This window comes from Nuphar pumila, chromosome 15, assembly GCF_984573655.1.
Source record: "Nuphar pumila chromosome 15, dmNupPumi1.hap1.1, whole genome shotgun sequence".
NCBI classification, from domain to species: domain Eukaryota; kingdom Viridiplantae; phylum Streptophyta; class Magnoliopsida; order Nymphaeales; family Nymphaeaceae; genus Nuphar; species Nuphar pumila.
Window position 1 is genome coordinate 86106762 of NC_143263.1, and position 23766 is coordinate 86130527.

Genomic DNA, 23766 nt, shown 5'->3' on the forward strand with positions numbered 1-23766 from the left:
CTACTCCATGTGAGAGAGAGACCATTGCCATTGTCGCAGGCTAGGCTCTCTCTCTCTCTCTCGGCTTCTTGTTTTCGACCAATCTCAAAATTTAGGGTTTGTTCCAAGCCTTGATTTCATTGCTTCAGTTCTGAAATTTTTTATGTTTAGAGAGATCGATCGTGGTATTTTAACCATGATAAACTTCTCCCGATCGATTTCCCTCTTTTGATCTCGTTGGAGTCCCACTGTTCCTCATTTCTCTAAACCCCAATTTGTTGTGGGCCATTCCTCACTAGAGTCGCCGCCCGATGAGATAGACTTTGGATGTTAACAAGTAACGAACTCATATTACCCCTTTATTTTGGGTGATGCTAATACGGGACATTTCTATAACAAAAAGGAAAATGAATTTAGCATATTTTATTTTTTTAAAACCAGTGATATTTTTCCAAGTAGTAGTGTGTTGCATGTGTTACAATTTTTTTTTGTTTTCCCTTGATGATGGTCTTTCCAACAGTCCATTACTATAGAATTGTGTAGTATGTTAGAGTTAATAAAACATGGTGAACTTGATCAGCATGTGCAGTGTTCATTATCAGCATGTCATCCTTGCCGGTGATGAGCATGTGCTGATGCTGATGGCGATTTCTTGATTTTTTTGGTGGAATACGTACATCTTTTATTTTGTTGCGGCATGAATCTCAATGGCAAGGTCGACAAATGGAGATCAACCCTGAGAACCCGATGATAGAGGAGCTAAGGAAGCGACTAGAGGCTTACAAGAATGATAAATCAGTGAAAGATCTAGTGTTGCTGCTGTATAAGATGACTCTTCTCAATTTTGAATGCAGCATGGATGATTCAAACACCTTCTCTACAAGGATTCATATCGAATATTGAAATTGGGTTTGAACATTAGAGAGGATGAGGCTGCTGGGACCGAGGACACAGATATGCCAACATTGGAGTAGGTTGAAAATGAGGATAGCAAGATGGATGAAGTTGGTTGAGTTGAAAGCATAGGAGTCTCTGGCGTTGAGTTTTTCTTCTTTTTTTATAGACTTTAGTTTGTTACTCCTATGCTTCTTTCACTTTGTTTTTCTTATCCATATGTAGTTACATATATATTTGTATGATACATCTTAGTGACTTATGATTCATAATTGTACTTTCCATATTATAAAAATGAAACTTTTTGTCTTAATTATCAAATGTTTCCATATGATTAAGGTGGTTTGTTAATTTATATCTCTAAAAACTAACATATATTGTTTCATTTCATTGAGCATATGATAGATATGACATATATGATCAATTGTTCTCTTATGTGACGAAGGTGGTTAGGTTCCATGGAAAGTTGGAGTATGTTTGTTTTGTAGCCTTTTTGTCGTCCTGATAACTTTTAGGTTGTAGATTTTCAAAGTTCATATTTGTTTTCTTTCAGCAGTGTTCATGTGAAGCCTTTCTTGCAATATCTTTCATCTCTTGTTTTTATCACATTTGATGAATTCTAATTGGAGCACACCTGAATTACAAACCATTCTGTTTTCTATCTGTATTCATATGGAATAACTAAATGGTTCTACTTTAAACTGATCTGATGTTTGTTCTTTTTGAAGCTCAAGTCCACAATCAACATAAATCAGATAAAATAGAGTCACCTATTTGTTATTATTTTTTGAGTTCGTCATTTTTATAAGCTGAATGATCCGCTAAAATAGATATAGTTTTGCAATTGGATCCATATCCGAGCAAAAAACCATAATAAACTTGTTAAAATATATAAAATGGTGGACGAATCGGTTCATATGATCCAAAACGAAGTAATTTGACCCATTATCCATGACTCTTCAAGTTGTTCGCACATCATCATCAAACTACGGACATTTGGAACATAGCATTTGAGTACGGTCCAAACAAACGTTGGACTTGGATCAGTTGTTACGGAATGAACAAAACCAATGTTGTGTTCCATTCTTTTTGTTCATTTCGTCCAACCCAAGACAAGCCATCAAACATGTCCTTAAGGAACCGGTTTCATAAAAACCGACAGAACCATCCCAGTTACACCAAATTCTTACTTGTGATCTCAGTGTAATAAATGGAGTCTGAATTCTGGATACAAATCCAAATTCATGTTTGAAATACAAGGCAAAACTGAGGTTGTGTATAGAGAGAGAGAGAGTTGAACTGTATCGGTTTCCTTTTTCTATTTTGGTATACAAAAGTTGACCAATCTTTATTAATCGTACATGTGAGCCTAATGTGATAGACTACGAAAAGTCCCTCTCCACTTCATCAGGCGGCTTTACTAAGTTAAGTGGTGGCTCAAAACATACGGCAGTGGAGTGCTAAACCAGGCGGCCTCCGCTTTTATAAATTGATGAACATACCCTCGTTTCTCTTCATTCCATCCCAAAGGCATCAAAAGTGAAAGCACTAGCGAAGAGAGCTACAGAGCCCATGATGCCTCGCTTCTTCTTCTTCTTCTTCCTTGTCTCCCTCTCCCTCTCCTTCTCGTCTGCCATTCGCACCCAATGCCGGCCGGAAGACGCGCAAGCCCTCAGCGAAGTCTTCAACAGAACCATAGTCGACTGCTGCAAATTATCTGACACCAGTTGCAATGCCAACACCAGCTGGATCGACTATCTCACCATCAAGAACGATGCCATCTCCGGCGAGTTCCCTGCCGCCATCGGCAAGATGACCCACCTGCACACGCTCATCCTCGTCCGCTTGCCGAATCTTCATGGCCAAATCTCACCGGAGATCGCCAAACTCACCAAGCTCACCACCCTGATGATCAGCCATACCAACCTCACTGGCCCTATACCAACTTGGCTCGGCCAACTTAAGGAACTGGAGAGCCTTCACCTCTCTTTCAGCCGGTTCACCGGTTCGATACCACCTTCCCTTGCCGATCTGCCCAAGCTGACATGGTTGGGCTTGGAATGGAACCAGCTCACCGGGCCCATACCAGAGTCCTTCTTCCGGCTCCGTCTTAAGGGGCTCAGCCTTGGACACAACCAGCTCTCCGGCATCGTGCCCAAGTCCGTTGGCCGTGTCGATTTCGACTATATCGACCTCCAGAGGAACCGGTTCATAGGCGACCCGTCTCACCTCTTCAGCAACCGATCCAAGTCGCTGACTAGAATCGACCTGTCTCGAAATCTCTTTGACTTTGACCTTACGAACGCGGTCTTCCCGGTGAAGACTTTGTCCAGCATAGACATCTCGCATAACATGATACGTGGCCGCATCCCAGTGGACGTTGTTAATGTGGTAGGCCTGGACAACTTCAACGTCAGCTACAACAGGCTCTGTGGCAGGATACCCCAAGGTGGGTCCCTGCAAAAGCTTCCTATCTGGTCCTTCGTACACAACAGGTGCCTGTGTGGGCCACCACTCTCTGCTACCTGTTGAGCTTGCCTGGGTCCCACTCTATCTTTGTCCTAATAAGCAGCTTCTGCCTGTGCTGTGAAATCGATGGTTTGTTAGCAAATGCTCTAAAGAGTGAATAATTAAAGCTCCTTTGTAATTCTAAGTCAATATTTTGAATAATAAATAATGTATTTTCGCAGTTCTAAGTCATTATTGGATGGGCAATTGCTTAAAAAAATCTAATAAAGTGTAGTTGTATAAGTAGGGATGGCAGAGGACCGGAGCAAGGCAGGGACAAGGTCTCCAACCCGGACCTGTCTCAAAATTCTGCCCTTCATATTCACACGGGCTTTAATTTTAACCTCCATCCTCACCTCCATCCCCACTTCATGTCTTTCATCTCTGATTAGAAAGTCTAGAGGCCGAGCAGGGCCACTTTTTTTCTCAGTTCACTGCAATCCCTAAAGGTATTTTAGTTATTTTACTAACGGGGATCGAAGACCGGGCGAGACGGGAAAAAGCGTAAGTCCGTACAAGTTATGATTTTAAACTCCGTCCTTGCCTCCATCCCCGTTTCATATCCTCCATCTCCGGTCCAAACTGGGTGAGGCGGGTCCGAGCCCCATTTTTCACAGATCCACTACCATCCCAATATATATTCCAATCAATGAATAAATTACTTGGCATCTCTCTCTCTCTCTCTCTCTCTCTCTCTCTCTCTCTCTCTCTCGTTTCTGCAATTTTTAATTACGAGAAATTATTGCCTTTCAAAAAAAAATCTTGAGACCCATCTTTTACTTGACATCTCTCTCTTCTGCGTTTTTTAATTATGAGAAATTCTTGAATCTTTTACGTCAAAAAAGAGTACTTACGATTTAAAAAATAACTCTCATTTTTTTTTATAGGCAAGCTGGGGTTAGGCAGATCCCTACTACCAGATATCTCTTAAGCCTATGTGGCAGAGGGATTCGAACCTGGGCCTTTAGCTTGGCACAGGACCCCGCTGAGTCTCATCTTTGCTGATATTGGATTTGGATTTTTAAGTAAAAAAAAATGTGTTCCTGGAATTTTTTTTCATAATGGAATTTTTCATATTGATTTAACTAAGCTGCCCCTTGTATACACTAACATGAGAGCAGAAACATTTGTAGGCAGTTTTTTGATATTTACACGGAGAAACCACCTTAAGGATCAGAGACCTAGCCGTGCTGGCTTTGCCTACAGTATTTACGGTCACTGTCCTGGCAGCGTAAAACTCAGGCTTATAGGCATTTTACTTTTATCCCTTTGCCTATTTTTTTAAAAAAATTGATACTTGAAATCAACATTTAAGATACTATGTTTAAAGGTACAATTAGCTTTATATTTTCCATTATCTCAATATTATTGTTCAAAAGCATGGATTTTTTTTTAAAGGGATAACATTTGGTAACAGGGGCATGAGGTACGAATGTTTCTATTTTCTTTTATCATTTCTTGTTTGTTTCTCATGATTTTCTTAGTAGGAATGCTCTTGAATCATTATAACAAGTAGATAGGCTTTTACAAGGCTTCAAAAATCAATGGCCTACTGAGTAATACTTTGCCGGGACATAAATTAGTGTTTTTTCATTAGAAAAAACATGATCCAAAAGTCGATTCCCACCATTTTGAACATGCTGAATAAATCGAACAATGTCTGCCCTGAAGCTTGTTGGAACAAACTGTGTTAAAAAATAACAACAACAACAACTACGCCTTCATCCCAAAACAATTGGGGTCAGCGATATGAACCAAAAAAGAAATTCATTTTGGGTCTTCCACATGAATCCTTTTCCTCCAATCATTTCTATCCAACGCCATGTCCTCGGTGAGGTTCAAAGCATTCATATCCTTTCCTATCATCTCCATCCAAGTCTTCCTAGGCCTACCCCGACCTCTTTTAACTAATATATTTTCCCATTTCTCCAACCTTCTAACTGGAGCATCATTAGGCCTTCGCCGAATATGTCCAAACCACCGTAAACGATTCTCTCGCATCTTATTTTCAATGGGTGCAACACCTACCTTATTACGTATCTCTTCGTTCCGAATCTTATCTTTTATTGTATTTCCATACATCCATCTAAGCATCCGCATCTCAGCTACACTCATTTTTTGAATATGATGTCTCTTGGCAGCCCAACATTCCGTACCATATAATAAAGCGGGTCTAATAGTCGTCCTATAAAACTTTCCCTTCAACCGCAATGGCATTCTACGATCGCACAACACTCCAGTAGCACTTTTCCATTTCATCCACCCAACCTTTATCCTATGATTTACATCTCCATCAATTTCTCCATACTTTTGAATGATGGATCCCAAATATTTGAAATAATCATTCACCGGTATATCTTGCTCACCAAGCTTCACTACACTCCCATCACTACTTCGTTGCTTACTAAACCGACATTCCATATATTCAGTCTTACTCTTACTCAACTTAAAACCTCTAGCTTCCAATGTCTGTCTCCATAATTCTAACTTAGCATTAACCCCAGCTCTAGACTCATCAATCAAAACAATATCATCAGCAAACAACATACACCACGGTACATTTTCTTGAATTGATCTCGTAAGCTCATCCATCACTATCGCAAATAGGAAAGGGCTTAAAGCAGATCCTTGATGTAACCCAACCGTTATCGGGAAATTGGTTGTCACCCCTCCACAAGTGCGGACATTGGTTACTACTCCTTCATACATATCTTTAATTATACTAATGTACTTGAGAGAAACACCTTTCTTCATCATTGTCCACCAGAGAACGTCCCTAGGTACTCTATCGTATGCCTTCTCTAAATCAATAAAAACCATATGCAAATCTTTGTTCCTCTCTCTATATCTTTCAATAAGTTGTCTAAGAAGATGTATAGCTTCCATAGTTGATCTTCCAGGCATAAAACCAAATTGATTCTCCGATATCATGACAACCTTCCTCAACCTAGACTCAATCACCCTCTCCCAAAGTTTCATAGTATGACTCATGAGTTTTATACCACGATAGTTTGTGCAATCTTGTATATCACCACGATAGTTTGTGTTAAAAAATAAGATTTAAGAAAATCAAGATCTCAAGCTTAAAGGCACGTTCTTAAGATCACTATCTTTAAAACTTCAATTACTTCATTTCAAGATTTTTGAAATACGAACAGGGCTTATAATAAACTGAGTTCAAGATACAACTAGGCTTGAACCTTAAGAGTGTCACTGCTTTGCAAGATCTCATGACCTCTCCCACATGTTGAACTTTGCAAGCACCACAAAAACAAAAGAATAGAAAGAAAAAAAAAACTTGTGAATCAAAAAATATGATAATTCAAAAGATGAAAAGGTTGAGTTTTATAAACTTTTTGAAGGCGAAGTAGTTTTTGTTGATAAATGATATTAAAGGTCATAAATTCAATGATTTGAAAATGAACAAAAATAAACCTGAAAAAGTCAAATATAGTTAGGTCAAAAGGTTAAGGTGCGGACAAAATGGACTATGGCACGAGTATGCCAAAGTGCAAAGTGCATCATCAAAGTACAACATTACACCTTAAGCACCCTTGCAAACACATATTCGTGTACTTGTGCACAAACAACACGTTCATTGATGCTTGAAGCACAACAATGTCTGCAAGCCAAATACACAAGGGTTACCAAAGTATATGATAAAGAACAATAACTCTATTTAAATCAACAGAAATATCGCCCCCTCTTAAATATAAGATTAAACACTTTTCAAAACATATTTAGAGGGAGCAATAAAAACACCAAAACTTAAAATGATATGAACTTTTTTCATGAACATTTTGAAACTTTTCCCAACGGCTGCACAAGTGTTTGTAGGTAGGGGTGGCAATCGGGTCGGGTTGGCGGGTCAGCATACCTCAACACGAACCTGACCCATTTATTAAATGGGTCTGCTGTGGCAAACACGAACCCGACCCATTCGACATGGTTAACCCGTTTAATAAACGGGTCGGGTCGGGTTAGCGGGTGGGTTAGCATGCAGGTCAGGGTCGGGTAAACGGGTTGGCGGGTCGTGTTCGGGTAAATGAGTTGACCTGCCCGCCTAACCCGTTTATTAAACGGGTCAGATGGGTTGGCATACCCCTAACATGAACCCAACCCGTTTAATAAATGGGTTAGGCGGGTCTACCCGTAGAACCCGTTTAAGCCAAACCCAAACCCGCCTAAGAAGCAGGTTGGCGGGTCGTGTCAGATTTTGCCACCCCAATTTGTAGGTAATGGCGCCATTACCAAATGTTACCCGTTTTTAAAACGTCATTTAATTTTGTTAAACATTGGTTAATTTTTGCTACACGGGACAAAAGATGGAAGTCTTGTATTCTTTTTCATTTCCTATTTTCTTTTCAACCATATAGTAAAAGCAAAAAAAAATGCAGTCAACGTGCCTAAAAGACCAAAATTCTTGAATATCTTTGTGTTGGTTGTTCACATCCGTGTCATCAAATCAATCTAATGTTCCTTTCCCTTAACTCATTTGTGTAAAATCTAAAAAGAAAAAAATTTAAAAAAGCAAAAAGATATTGAAGAAAATGCAACTGGATTGCTTTATCATGTAGTGGTAGTACTGCTCTAATAAGGGCTGTGTGTCACCTACTGCATCGCACAAGTTTTCTGAATGGAATATGCTGTTGACAAAAACGCAATTCTATGTGTGCCAACGGAGAAAAAATATCACGTCCTCTGCGGGGGCCCGGGCTGGCGCAGATTCTTTCATGGTCATAATTTATTTTTAAATAGCAAAGTTATATCAGTTTGTCCATACGGTTGGGGCCCTAGATAAGTCAATTTCACATTGATTTTTTTATGACAAATAAAATAAATAAGAACATTAAATATAGTTATCACTTTAAAAGATTTTTTTTAAAAAAAATACCATACTTATCATAGTTAAAAGTTGAAAAATCTGAGGCAATATAAGTAGAAAGTAAAATAGACATCATTTTAAGGCTATTAAGAGAGATACCAAAGGGGGGCTCCGGTTGTCAGTTAGGAGCAGTTAGTGCACGTCACCTTGTGTTTGGACGTTGCAAGTTCGAACCTCAAATGGTATGGTTGTATAACTGGTAAGGATGTCTAACCCCAGCTTTCTCTGTTGGAGAGAGAGAGAGAGAGAGAGAGAGAGAGAGAGAGAGAGAGAGAGAGAGAGATGGACAGCTCTTCCATCAGTTTACTGCCTAAATCATCCTAAATACTTCTAAAAGATATAGTTGTACACCTTTTTTTTTTCGTTTAATCGTATCTTGTAAATGTGTTTGTCATTAAACTTGGATTTCTACATACACGCACCCCAAATAGTAAACCTAGCCTTTGGTCGAAAAATGAGAATTTGGACATTTATTATTCACTCTTACAGTAACATGCATAGTTTAAGAAAAGAGGAATTGCATCCACAAACTAATTATGCCTAGGAACATTCGATTTGCCTTGAATCGAAAATACATAAAATAATCCTCCTACTGCAGTTGGGAGTCTATAAGAGAACACTTAAAATAATAAGAATAAGACGTATCACCATTTTTATTTATTGGGGTGGGCGGTTCACTTTGCAAACTTTTTGCCATGGAACCCAATGTCACATTGCCATGTGGCACCCCCCCTCCCACACCCACACACACCCACCTCCCATTCCAACCTCTCTCATGGCTGGGCCCCTCAATCATTTAAGTGTTGTCCACCATTCTCACATGGAGGCCAAAAAGATGTCACCTCATCTCTCAAAAACGGTTCCATTTCTGAAACCTAGATTGATTTGGATATGATCCAGATGAACCAAGTAGATCCAGATCCGTCACTTGTGAACAGAATGGATCCCAAAGCAGACCCATCAACTGAATCTGGGTCCGGACCAGAGTACGCAGGAACCGAGCCCCCAGCCTGTCCAATCTGTTGCAACTACATCCTCCACAGCGGATCTTGAAGGAGATGATCTACTTGAGGGCAGTCACGCATTGAGTGTCATCCTTGATGTGATCAAGCTTAAGCCCTGCAATAAACGGCTAATAGAGGGGCACTTACCAAACTGATGGAGATGTTCATAATATCAAGGGTTACAACTTCTCAAAATAGTTTTACAAAAACTTAAATAATAATTATTATTTTGAAATCTTATACAACAGGCTTCACCATATTGTTTACTTAAAAAGGCAAAGCCATATGGATACATTCCTACTATAATCTGGGCTAAGCACTAATGATGAGTACGAAAAATAGACTATCCATCATCACAATTGAACTGATGGTTCAGCCCGCTTCACATTCTGAAATAACTGACCGCTGTGCATAGCAAGCACAATCAGATGCACTACTATAAATAAGAATGACAGAATACAGAAAAAAGTTTCATAAGGAAAAAAAAGAGGGAAGAAATCTCTCAAATCCTACACTTTTATCCAATCATGTAAAGGAATGGACTCGCACTTGCAACCCAGTTGACCAAACCACAATGCAGGCATGTTTTATATGAGGAACTTTTAAGATCACAGACGAAAAAAGTCTGAAAGTTGTCAGAAGAAAATACTAAATTATCTCTTATATTGGATTTACTACCCTTGCAAGTTCTCAGTGAATGTCTCCAGCAAGGTTTTACCATTTACTACCTTTGTTGTGGCAACAATCAACTCGTACGCCATCCCTTCCTGAAAAGAAGAAAACATCGAGGACAAAACATCAAGGAGTTAAACATAAAAAATGAAGCCAGTTTAACACCTGTAACACAACATCCGAATGAAAATTAAGGCCTTCGGATCATGATATTGGCATTTTGAAATCAAGAGGATGAGGAAAAAAAAGGATGCCATCTGGTGCAAAACAACCTCTCTCTCTCCCTCGTATGTGCGTGCAAATGCAAGACAATAAAACTTAGTAACTGCATGAGCATTGGCTTCAAAATTTGCTATCAACTGTAGATCTTCATGGAAAATCATGCTTTTCCAATACTAATAAGGGTTTAAGGAAAAGGAAAAAGCCTTGTAATGCATATGGGAAAAAGACAAAAAGAACAAGATGATTTCCCAGCATGCCTTAAATGTTCAGGCTTAACCTTATTAACACATCACTTGTATCCTTATTGGAACAGAACAAGGCCAAGCTTTATCACGGATGTTGTAGAATCTGCGTGGGCCTAAAGCAACCACAGAAAGATAGGCCATACTGGCCAACAATCCTTTGAAGCCAAACATCAGCATCCAGCATGAGCAACTTGCTCGTAAGATAACTTCCAAAGAGTAGGCAATCGATAACCTGTTCTTGGGAAACCTATTGCATTGTTGTTGGGGTATTTTCAAGGATTGCTGAATTATTTCCTAGATGTGGTTGGACTGCTTATAGACATTGGTGCTTGGGTATCGCTGTGATTGGTCGCAGTGCCATTATGGATAGTGACTACCCACTTGCCTCTATTCAAATGGCAACCAGCATGAATGGTGATTAGTTTTGGATATTGCCTTACAATACTTTACTGGCTGATAATTGTAAATACTCTTTCTGATTTATCATATGCCAGAATCATCCTAGTTGACACACCAACCCTACATGTACTAAAATCTTAATGTCCCTTATGATATTGCGTGGAAATAGGGAGAAAAGAGATGAACAGGAAGGAGAAGAAGTGTTGACTATGAGAAAGAAACCCTGACCAGTAAAATAGCAATGATTACTATGGGGCTGTTAGGGTGACAAGGGGGGCAAAACCTGGCTTGCCAAAAGCCAAGTTTTTAAACCGATTGGATGACCAAAAGGTTTTTGGCCATTAAACATTTAAAAAAAAAACAAAAAATAAAAAATAATGCCAGCCAGCCACTGGCAGGGATGGTGCCGCCCTGGCTGGGTGACACCATCCCAGCGATTGTCCTTCCAGTGGGTGGCCGGAGTATAAAAAAAATAATCCGGCTAAAAAAAAAAACGGCCAGTTCCCAACCAGCCATCGGCCGGAATGGGTACCAGTCCAGCAATTTTCTGGCCGGAAATGACAACCAAGGGGGGAGAGGTTTTTTCACTTAGCTAGGTTTTGGCAAAAACCCAGCTTTCAACTAAGTTTTGGTGTCAGCCAAACACCAGAACCCAGTTAACACCGAAAACCCTGTTGAAAACTGGGTTTTGGGTGTCATCCAAACGATACCTATATCTTTTCTAAAACACACAAAGTTGGGGAAAAGATGTCAACGAATGCCAACTTGTGCATTCTTTCTTGGCCTTTTAATGTATTCACTGCTTTAGTAAGAATATCAACCAACTGAAAATGTGCATGGACATGAGTAATTTGAAGTTGCTACACATCAATCCTTCTCTTACAAAGTGACAAATCTATATTCATGTGTCTGGTCCCAGGCAAAAAAACAGAAACAGAAGAAAAGCCAAGGATCTGTCATGAAATGAATGAGGCTGACTTCATCCAAGTTGGCAAAACTCAGTGTGAGGCTGATTCAATCCATATTACTCCACACCATAAGGTACTTTTTTTGTAGTTTGGGGCTTGCGGTTTATAAGACAATGTTCAACTACACCAAAGGCTTGAAGGGCCACTATAAAAGAGAAGCTACAAGTGGGTAGTGAAGGTCGAGAGTAGGCAACAAGCTTAGCACATTGAATGTAAAGAAATGGCTATAACAGAGTTTCTGTTATTTGTATTAGTAGCTACACTTGGAGGAACATTTTATGCAGTGCTACTTTGTTCGTTCTATTACCAAGCTTTGCTTTCCACTTTATGAGGCTTTCTTTATAAAAGGATCGAACCACGGACCTCTTTTCATTGAGCATTTCACCCTCTTGACTTCACTATGCTCAACAGCTTGCCAATAGTTCCACTTGCTTCTTTGTTGGGAGAATAGTTCCAATGGTAGAACATGGTTTTGAAAACCACAAGTTAAGGGTTTAAATCCTTTCTCTTCTGATCTAGAATTTCTTCTTCATTCCTCTGAAGGCATAGAATATGAAAGGAACACTAGTGGGTGGCAAAAAAATTTATTTGTGGCACAGAGTGCACAGAACATAAAAAGGAGATAGGTGGGAGGTGAAAACAATTGCCTATGCCACGTACCTGTGGAAAGGAGGACTAAGGCAGGAGAACAAGGCATATGGCCCAAGTAGTTAAAAGCACTAATCAGTGCCTTTGCACCAGCCCCTTAAAAGGCCTAATGGTGCCTCGGCAAGACTAGTCAGCCTAGTCGATAGCAAAAAATAAACATAAAATATCAACTTTGCTGTCCTCTCACTTGGGTACTCACCTAGGCACTCCTAGTTTGTAGGCTTGTGCCTAGGTAGTCTATGCAGCCTACGCAAGAGCCTAGGTGGGATTTTAACTACATTGCATATGGGGTGTTAGTTTGGATCATGGATCCGACCCGATCCACCTCGAGATGCGTGAGCGGTGGCATGTTTGTAATTAGTTCTTATTACCTGTGTAAAGTTATGTCCTGCATTGTACCACTTATAAATAATAAGTAAAGAGGGGAAAACCCTATTGCCGCCGACTACTCTTCTCTCTCTTCTCTTCCTTCACCTCATCCCTAACCCCTGCAGGTTGGTATTTCTGATATTTCTGACATGGTATCAGAGCACAGGCGCGGAAATCGATCATCTGGAAGGCCTATAAGGACCAGCGCATGAAAGGACGTAGGCTCTATTTCTGATCTTTTTTCTGTCTCTTTTTCTTAAATCAGATTTCTCTAGTTTTTTTTTTAATCTGATTTCACGCATCCTAGTTTCACGTATCCCTATTTCTCTGTCTCTTTTCCCTTAATCAGATTTCTCCAGTTTCTCCTTTTCTTAATCTGATTTCACGCATCCTAGTTTTGCGCATCCTTATATTTCTTTCGATTCCTTTTCTTTTCTAATATTTTTCCTGGTTCGCACGTTACACAACATTGCTATTTCTCTGTGCACACAGCATTGCTATTCCTGGTTCACACGTTACACAGCATTGCTAATTTTTTTTTTTCTGAATAACGTGTGTGTGTGAAGATTATTTTCAGCACACAGCATTGTTCTTTCCCCTTCAATATACTGTTAAGTACAGTCGGCATTTAATATTTTCTGGTTTGCACATCATTATATTTCTGTGCAACGTGTGTGCTGATATCATTTCCAGCACACAGTATTGCTGTTTTTCTTTCCCTTAATACACTGTTAAGTACAGTTTGGCCTCTCATTCTTCATATAATCCATGGATTCCAAATTGAACCCTAGTTTTCTTACTCACCTCATGACCCACAAGTTATCCCATGATAACTATTTGCTTTGGAAACGTCAAATTGTTTCTTTTATTCGCAGTCATGGTCTTTATGGGAATCTAGATGGGCGATCACCCGCCCCACCTACACATATCATGCAGGAAATAACAGGTGAAGATGGAAAGGTGAGTCAACTTCGAAGCACCAATCCGGCTTATGACATATGGGTACAATGGGATCAGACATTAGTTGCTTACATAACCTCCACACTTTCTGATCGTGTTTTACAAACTATCTCTGATGACCAATCTGCTGCCGAGTTGTGGAATGGACTAGCTCATTCTTTTTCTCAGGTTTCCGAATCTCGGGCTTTGCAACTCAAGTGGAAATTTCAATCCATGCGAAAAGAAAACAAATCCATTACAGAGTTCATGGGGGATGTCAGAGTGATTACAGATCAGTTAGCTGCCATTGGAAGTCCTGTATCAGATAAGGATATGGTACAACAGTTATTAGGTAGTCTTGGACCTGAATATCGCATGTTTTGCACGGCACTCCAGGTTGTCTCAGTCCTTCCATGTTTTGATGATCTTCAATCTAAGCTTTTGCAATATGAGGTCAGTTTAAATCAGGAACACGCGTCAGATGATGCTCATCCTGTAATGATGACACATACCCCTATTCAAACAGGAGTTTTATTTACTCCCCCTCGTCCCAATGGAACACCTATGAACAAAGGAGGATTATTGCCTACACCAGGTGGAGGAGGTATTGGTTCAAGCAGTGTACCACGAGGAGGACGTGTTCCTACTTGTTTTCTATGCAACAAGCGGGGACGTGTTAAAGCAAACTGCTGGTACAATCCTCAGAACCAGAATAAATAAGGGAGGCCAGATAGTAGGCCAGGGCAGAAGGCAACTCATCAGTTTGCCCGTACTCCTCAGGGACAGGTTCTTCCACAGGACGTACAAAATATCCTTATGACTACTTTCAATCAGATGAACTTGCGCCAAAATGAGGAAGGTATATGGTATATTGATTCAGGGCAGCAGCACACGTTACTTCTGATGCAGGTAAATTTTCTCACTTGACTCCTTACACTGGAAATGGCACTATAGTCATAGGAGATGGATCTCACCACCCCATCTCTCACACTGGAAATATCTCCCTTTCTTTGCCTGAATCTCAATTACCCTTGTCAAATGTCTTACTCACACCTGCTATTCAAAAGAATATCCTATCTGTGTCAAAATTAGTTGATGAAACAAATTCTTCCGTTGAATTTACTCCTTTTGTTTATCTTAAGGACCTTCACACCAAGAAGACGCCCGCTAAAGGTGAACGGCGCGGGAACATGTACGTCTTTGAAGAATCTCATGTGCCTTTGAAGACGTCGTCTTCCGTAGCCGTGGCTTCTTCAGCTTCTTCCTTTCCAACATTTTTGAGTCGATCTACAGATCATAGTTCTTCATCTAGAGTCTTGAAACTTAATAAGCCAGACTTATGGCATCTTCGTTTGGGTCATTGTAGTCAAGTTTTTCTTGACAAGTTGTCTGCTAAAGGTTTAATACCCGCAGTCAGTTTAGAGTCAAAATGTCCAAGTTGTCACTGTTAAAATACACATGTAATCAATATATTTATATATATATATATATATATATAAATATATACAAGTATATTCACCCATACCCGATAAGGGGTATTTCTGTAAAATCGCCCAATAGGGGCAGTATAGTCTTTTTCCTTTATTTTTTACTTTTTCTTTTCTTTTTCCTTTTTCTCTTTTTCTTATTTTTTTCTTTTTCTTTTTTGTGCATTAAATGCACTTTCATTGGGGGCCCCAACAAAGAGTCGTTGGGCCCCCAACGGTCACAATTGTGACCGTTGGGAGCCCAACGACACCTTGTTGGGTCTCCCAATGGTGCCTTTCCCTCTCTCTTCTCTAAACCCTCTCTTACTCCTCTCTTGCCTATAAATAAGTGGGGTCTCCCCCTTTGTAAAGGGTGGCTTCTTCAAGCCCTTTAGTGCATTTATAAGATTTTATGCTTTCTAGCCATTATTGGCTTTTGTGTATGTCCTCTTTTGGACTTGTTCTTTGATTTCTATGTGTGAATGTCCATTGTAGGACATACATTTCTTTTCCGCATATTTCATTACATGGTATCAGAGCCTTGGTTGTGCTCTTGATTCATATTGCTAGTTGTCTTGTTCTATCTCTCTTTGCTTGTCCTCCATTGTTGATTATATAATGGAAGGAGAACAAAAGATTGATCTCTCCTTCAAGCTCAATGGTATTAACTACATGATGTGGGCCGCCGCCATGGAGAACAACCTCAAAGGTAAAAAGCGGGATACGTTATGGGCACCATTAGGGAACCTCAACTTCAACTTACAAAAATAGATGGTGATCAAGAAAAAGCTCTAGAAAGAAATGCTCGCATGAAGGCTATTGAAGATCACCAATCCAAGGTAGAAGATTGGGAAAGTAAGCATGCAAAAATTCTTGCATGGTTCATGAACAACGTGGAGCTAAAGATTTGCGCCAACATTGCTAAATTCCGCCTAGCAAATGAAGCATGGTTCTTTATGAAAGGTATGTATACCCAAAAAGACCTTGCTCGTCAATTCTTTATCCAAGAGAAAATCCGTACCATTAAGCAAGGTGAAATGAGTGTAAGAGATTACTATAGCACTCTTGGCCCTTTGTGGGATGAGCTATCCCTTCTTGAACCCAAATGGGTATCAAGTGAAGATGTGGAAATGCGAAGAGAACAAATGGAGAAAGAACACTTTTTCCAATTTTTACATGGGCTTAGGCCCGAATATGAACAAGTGAGGTCCTCCCTCCTTCATAGATCCAAACCACTTCCTTTGGAAGATGCCATAGCCGAAATATGCCAAGAAGAAACACGTCTTGGCATGATTAAAGGAGGAGATGAAGTTCTTGCCGTGTCTAAACCCGGCAATCATATGAAAACCTACAAGCCTCCACACTTTGGGAGGCAAAATAACTATAATGGCAATTATAGGAAAGCCATTTGCCATCATTGTCAAGAACCGGGTCATATAAGACCTAATTGTCCAAAGATAAATGAACCTCCAAAAGGTAAAGTTGCTATTATTGAAGAAATCCCGCAAAAGAAGAAGGAGCCAATGAAAGGGAAAGAGACCTCCCTTGCTCAACTATCCGAAGCACTTCAAATTCTACTCAAGTCACCATCAACTTCGGGAGCCGCCATTGCCTCTTCTTCTCCTCCAGGTACGCCTTCTTGGATTCTTGACTCTGGAGCATCTTTTCATATGACCCCAAATGAAAATGAACTATCCAATGTATGTAGCAACTCCAAAAATTCTTTTGTTTCCACCGCCAATGGTACCTCTTTACAAGTTAAAAGTTTTGGAACCTTAGATTTTTCAAAAGATTTTTTTGTGCCAAATGTAAGAGTAGTACCTCAACTTAATTTAAATCTTTTATATGTCTCTCAAATATGTGATCATGGATGTGAAATCTCCTTCTCAACCAAAGATTGCTCTATACAGGATCTCCAGTCCGGGAAGCGGATTGGGCAAGGCCATAGGAGGGGAGATCTCTACTACATGACCAATTTGAAACTTCCTACTAACTCATTTTGTAATCATGTCCAGGATAAAAATATAGAAACTTGGCATCAAAGACTTGGACATCCAAGCTTCTCAAAAATGTACTCCTTTCCTTTTGGAAAGAAATTTTGTAATGAGAAACATTTTGTTTGTAAGAGTTGTATTTTTGGAAAAATGAAATCCACCCCCCTTTTCAAAGAGAACATTTGTGTCAAAAAGACCTTTTGAACTAGTTCATTCGGATGTTTGGGGTCCTTCTCCGGTCATATCAAAAGGAGGATACTCATATTATGTTACTTTCATTGATGATTTCACTCGATATGTGTGGATCTATTTTCTTAATCTAAAATTCGAAGTTTTTAACTTCTTTAAAAAATTTCATATGATTGTCAAAAAACAATTTTCAACTAATATCTCCATTCTTCGATCCGATTCCGGTGGAGAATATCTATCAAATGAATTTCAAGAATATTTGGAAACCAATGGAATTTGTCATCAAAGGTCATGTCCTAGGACTCCCCAACAAAACGGTCTAGCCGAAAGAAAGCATAGACACATCTTGGAAACCACTAGGACTCTTCTCATTTCCAAAGAAATTCCAAAATGCTATTGGGCCGAAGCCGCCTTAACCTCCACTTATTTGATAAATAGAATGATATCCTCATCTCTACAAAATAAATCTCCATATGAAAAACTTTTTGAAAGAACACCCGATTTTAATAGATTAAGAATTTTTGGGTGTAAGTGTTTTGTCCTTTACACATAAAAGAGATAAGTTATCCCCCAAAGCTATCGAATGTGTGTTCTTAGGATACGGAGAAAATCAAAAGGGTTTTAGGTGCTTCGATCCCAAAAGCAACAAACTATATGTATCCAAAGATGTTACCTTTTTAGAAAATGAGAACGGTTTTGAAAAAAATAAAGACATTGATGAAAGCGAATATGCTTTCTTATTTGATCTTTTCTCTCAAGAAGATGTGACTCCCCACGTAGAGGAGGTTTCTAATGATTTAGAGGATATTCCTCTTAGTAATGTTGAAAATGGAAGTAATGATGTTGAAAATAGGTCAATTCAAACCTATGCTAGGCGAGGTCAAGAAACTCTCATTAGTGCGTTAGAAAAATATTCTCAAAGTTCCAACATAGAGGAAACCTCTTTAAGGAGATCTAGCCGGATCTCCAATCTACCAAATAGGTTTGTTTCCTATGAGTCCCTAACACCTAAATATAGGGCATGCCTAATTGCATTACACTCTTATCATGAACCATCACACTATAATGAAGCCAAAAACATTCCTCAATGGGTTGAAGCCATGAAATTAGAACTTAGTGCCCTTTAAAAGGCTAAAACTTGGGAAATAACTTCATTACCCACTGTAAGAAGTCTATTGGATGTAGATGGGTCTTCAAAATTAAAACTAAAAGTGATGGGTCATTAGAACGTTATAAAGCTAGGTTGGTAGCCAAAGGGTATGCTCAAGAGTACGAAATAGACTATGAAGAAATCTTCGCTCCCGTAGCTAGAATGACTAGTGTTAGGACTCTTATTGCGGTTGCATCCGTTAAAAAATGGTCTATCTATCAATTGGATGTTAAGAATGCATTTCTTAATGGCGAATTAAGTGAAGAGGTCTATATGGATCCTCCACCAGGAGTATCTATTGGTGAAAACAAAATTCTTAAACTAAACAAGGCACTATATGGGTTAAAACAAGCTCCGAAAGCTTGGCATGACAGATTTAGCAGTGTAATGACTAGTTTGAATTTTCGTTCATGTTATACTGACACTGCGTTGTTTGTGAAAAGTGCAGGATCTTCAGTAGTGATTTTACTACTATATGTTGATGATATGATCATCACTGGAAGTGATGAACAAGGAATCCATGATATTAAGAAAGTTTTAAAAGAAAATTTTGATATGTCTGACCTTGGTTTCTTAAGATATTTTTTAGGTATTGAAGTAGCCTACTCTCCCCGAGGGTATATTCTCTCTCAGATGAAACTTGCTGCTGACATTTGTTCCAAATCTGGAATTTCCGATGATAAGAAGGCAGACACCGCTGAGGTCATCAATGCAAAGTTAAGGTTGGAAGATGGAACACTTCTCGAGAATCCTACTCCCTACCGTCAACTTGTTGGGGCTCTGACATACTTATCCATCACTTGGCCAGACATAGCTCATGCAGTTCACTCAGTCAGTCAGTTTCAACATGCACCTACATCTGTGCACATGAGTGCAGTCTTAAGAATAGTCAGATACATTAAAAACACCATAACTAAGGGTGTTTTTCTTTCCTCTTCATCATCTCTTGATTTAATTGCTTATACTAATGCTGATTGGGGAGGAAATCCTAATGATAGAGTCTCAACTACAGGTTTTTGTGTTTTCTTAGGTGACTCTATGATCTCTTGGAGATGCAAGAAGCAGCAAAAGGTGTCATTATCCTCAACTGAAGCGGAATATCGTGCAATGACCACTACAACCATGGAGCTTGTGTGGCTTAGAAGTTTCCTCAAGGATATGGGCGTAGTCATCTCTAATCCTTCGAAGATGTGTTGTGATAACAAAAGCGCCATTTACATTGCAAGCAATCACACCTTCCATGAGCGAACTAAACACATAGAGATGGACTGCCACTATGTTCGAGATGAATACTTAAAAGGAACCATCGCACTGCCCTACGTCACATCCGAGTACCAGTTGGCGGATTTCTTCACTAAAGCTCTTGCTGCTCCTTGTTTTATGTTTCTTCTTAACAAGCTTTCGGTTGTATCCCCGTAAAGCTTGAGGGGGGGTGTTAAAATACACATGTAATCAATATATATATATATATATATATATATATATATATATATATATATATATATATATAAGTATATTCACCCATACCCGATAAGGGGTATTTCTGTAAAATCGCCCAATAGGGGCAGTATAGTCTTTTTCCTTTATTTTTTACTTTTTCTTTTCTTTTTCCTTTTTCTCTTTTTCTTATTTTTTTCTTTTTCTTTTTTGTGCATTAAATGCACTTTCATTGGGGGCCCCAACAAAGAGTCGTTGGGCCCCCAACGGTCACAATTGTGACCGTTGGGAGCCCAACGACACCATGTTGGGTCTCCCAATGGTGCCTTTCCCTCTCTCTTCTCTAAACCCTCTCTCACTCCTCTCTTGCCTATAAATAAGTGGGGTCTCCCCCTTTGTAAAGGGTGGCTTCTTCAAGCCCTTTAGTGCATTTATAAGATTTTATGCTTTCTAGCCATTATTGGCTTTTGTGTATGTCCTCTTTTGGACTTGTTCTTTGATTTCTATGTGTGAATGTCCATTGTAGGACATACATTTCTTTTCCGCATATTTCATTACAGTCACTTATGCAAAAGTCATGTACTTCCTTTTCATAGTATCAATAAAAGAGCAACAAAGCCTTTTGAGATCATATGCTCAGATGTTTGGGGTCCTGCACCCACTGCCTCTCTTTCTGGATCTCGATACTATGTACTTTTTCTTGACTCTTACACTCGTTTTAGTTGGATTTACTTCATGAAAAACAAACATGAGGTTTTCAAGTTGTTCAAACAGTTTCATGCACTAGTCCAAAACCAATTCAATACCAATGTTGTATATTTCCAGTGTGATGGGGGGGAGAATACATATCCCATGATTTTAGTGAATATTTGAAGGAGCATGGCATTACCCGTAACATTTCTTGCCCTCATACCCCTCAACAAAATGGAGTTGCTGAGAGAAAGCACAGGCATATTGTTGAAACAGCCTTGAGCATGATGCATACTGTGGGCATTCCTTTTTCCCTTTGGACCGAGGCTTTCCATACAGCTGTTTACGTTATCAACAGGTTGCCCATGACCATCCTTGAAGATAATTCTCCGTATTTTGTTCTTTATAATTGTCATCCATCATATGAAGAACTACATCCTTTTGGTTGTATATGTTATGTTCATATTGATCATTCATTGAGAAATAAGTTTCAAGACAGAGCTGTACAGTGCAAGTTTCTTGGGTATGCAGATGACTATAAGGGATACAGGTGTTATGATCCTCATACAGGCAAAATTCGGGTATCCAGAAATATTGTTTTTGATGATGAAAATTTTGACACTTTGGGTTCATCTTCCACAGATACACAGGACAGTTATGATCCTTGGCTCAGTGACTCACTTTTATATGACTCGTTGCCTCATAAGGATTCATCTTTATTAACAAACAATGAACCCTATACTTTCGATGTGGAACCACATATGGAAGACATTCTTCCTACAACAACATCCTCACGTTTTTCTGGTCTTGTTTATTCTCGTAGAACTCACCCAGTCAATGATGAGACTCCTCTACGACATTCCACTCGGGTTAGACATCCTATAGAGCGCTGGGTAAGTTATAACAAATTCTCTTTGGATTTTCAAACATTTCTAACCAGAGTTTCCAAAGAAACAGAACCTTCCTTTTTTCATGAGGTTGTCCATTCCCGTGCCTGGGTAGAGGCGATGAATGAGGAAATGGAAGCATTGCATGAATGCAACACATGGGAAATTGTGCCAAGGTCAGATAACAAGAATGTTGTAGGATCCAAATGGGTGTACAAGATCAAGCACAAACCGGATGGCAGTGTTGAGCGCTATAAGGCTCGTCTGGTTGCACGAGGCTTCACACAGCAATATGGGCAGGACTATGATGAAACGTTCATCCCAGTAGTAAAACTGGGCACAGTCAGGATTGTAATTGCGTTGGCGTTACAACATGGATGGTCACTCAGTCAACTTGATGTTAAAAATGCTTTTCTGCATGGTGAACTAAAGGAAGAAGTTTACATGGAGCAGCCACCTGGATATAGCATGCATGATTCATCAAATTGGGTATGTAAACTTCGACGCTCTCTTTATGGATTGAAACAAGCTTCTCAATCTTGGTTTGAAAGTTTTTCTACAGAGATCCAACATCATGGGTTTAATAAAAGTGTTCTAGACCATTCATTGTTCATCTTCAAAAGTGGTTCAGCTATTGTTTGGGTGCTTATATATGTTGATGATATCATTATTACCGGGAGTGATGAGGATCACATATCTTGGGTTAAGTCTATGCTGATGGCTAAATTCAAGATGAAAGACTTGGGTCCCTTGCGATATTTTTTGGGTGTGGAAGTTGATAGTCGACATGAGACTATTACATTGAGCCATCATAAGTACACTATTGATATTTTACTCGCTACAGGGATGGAGAATTGTAAACCAATTAGCACACCTTGCCTTCTAAATCATAAGTTAAGTGCTAAAGAAGGCACTAATTATCATGATCCTACTTTGTATCGTCGAGTTGTAGGGATGTTACAATACTTAACATTCACTAGGCCTGACATAGCATACTCTGTCAATCAGGCCTCTCAGTTTATGCATGCTCCTACAGATGCACATATGGAAGCAGTAAAAAGAATCCTTCGGTATTTAAAGGGTACGATTGGAGATGGTTTGATGTATAACAAAGACACAACTTATACGTCAGGACATCGACTATTCACCTACACAGACGCGGACTGGGCTGGTGATCCTGATGAGCGCAGATCAGTTTCAGGGTATTGCATCCTTATCGGCAATAATGTTGTAACATGGAGTAGCAAGAAGCAAAAGGCAGTGGCACGATCTAGTACTGAAGCCGAGTATCGTGCAATGGCAGCATGAACAACCGATGTTACGTGGGTGAGACACCTACTGCAAGAACTACAAGAACCGATCTCGTCCTCTATGCTTCTTTGTGATAATCAGAGTGCTATTAATATTGTATTCAATCCCATTCTTCATTGTCGCACGAAGCATATCGAAATCGATCAACACTTTGTTAGACAAAAGGTGGAAGAAAAGGAAATTGAATCTGCATATGTTAGGTCAGATATGCAAGTTGCTGACATTTTTACCAAGGGATTATCCACTCATCAGTTTTGGGCACTCAAAGACAAGTTGAGCATGATCAAAGACCATACTCAACTTGAGGGAGGCTGTTAGTTTGGATCATGGATCCGACCCGATCCACCTCGAGATGTGTGAGCGGTGGCATGTTTGTAATTAGTTCTTATTACCTGTGTAAAGTTATGTCCTGCATTGTACCACTTATAAATAATAAGTAAAGAGGGGAAAACCCTATTGCCGCCGACTACTCTTCTCTCTCTTCTCTTCCTTCACCTCATCCCTAACCCCTGCAGGTTGGTATTTCTGATATTTCTGACATGGGGCACCTCTCCCTTATATTTTTTTCATTTCTATATGCTCTATAATCAAGTTACGAAGGCTCCAAAGGATAGGATCCCCAGTCCAAAGCTTTTTTGGTCCTGTCACTTTCTCACGCTCCACTCTTTAACCCCATATCTGAATTGTTTATGATATGGAGATATATAAATGACTAAAAAATAGGAGAGATAAGGATGAGATATGGCCTATATACATAATTCTAACTCTTTTATTTTATGTTATGAGACCAAAAATAATTTTATGTTATAAGACCAAAAAGAAAAAGAGGGATTTCCAAAAAACACACCAAAATCATTAAAGATAATACAACACTTAAATTTTAGAAAGTGTTACATTTTTGCTCAGTTAA

The 23766-nt window shown here is 39.4% G+C and overlaps 1 protein-coding gene and 1 pseudogene across 1 annotated transcript in view; one reads left to right on the forward strand and one right to left on the reverse strand.

Moving 5' to 3' along the window:
• Nucleotides 1-702: 702 nt before the first annotated feature.
• Nucleotides 703-3405, forward strand: LOC149815872 (polygalacturonase inhibitor 1 pseudogene; annotated as a pseudogene).
• A 6252-nt stretch (nucleotides 3406-9657) lies between these two features.
• Nucleotides 9658-23766, reverse strand: part of ATVPS33 (Sec1/munc18-like (SM) proteins superfamily) — a 150326-nt gene continuing 136217 nt past the window's right edge. The window contains exon 22 of the mRNA XM_089988369.1: nucleotides 9658-10037. Coding sequence (XP_089844495.1) covers nucleotides 9945-10037 — 93 coding nt within the window. The 3' untranslated portion in view covers nucleotides 9658-9944. The remainder of the gene's footprint in view (nucleotides 10038-23766) is intronic.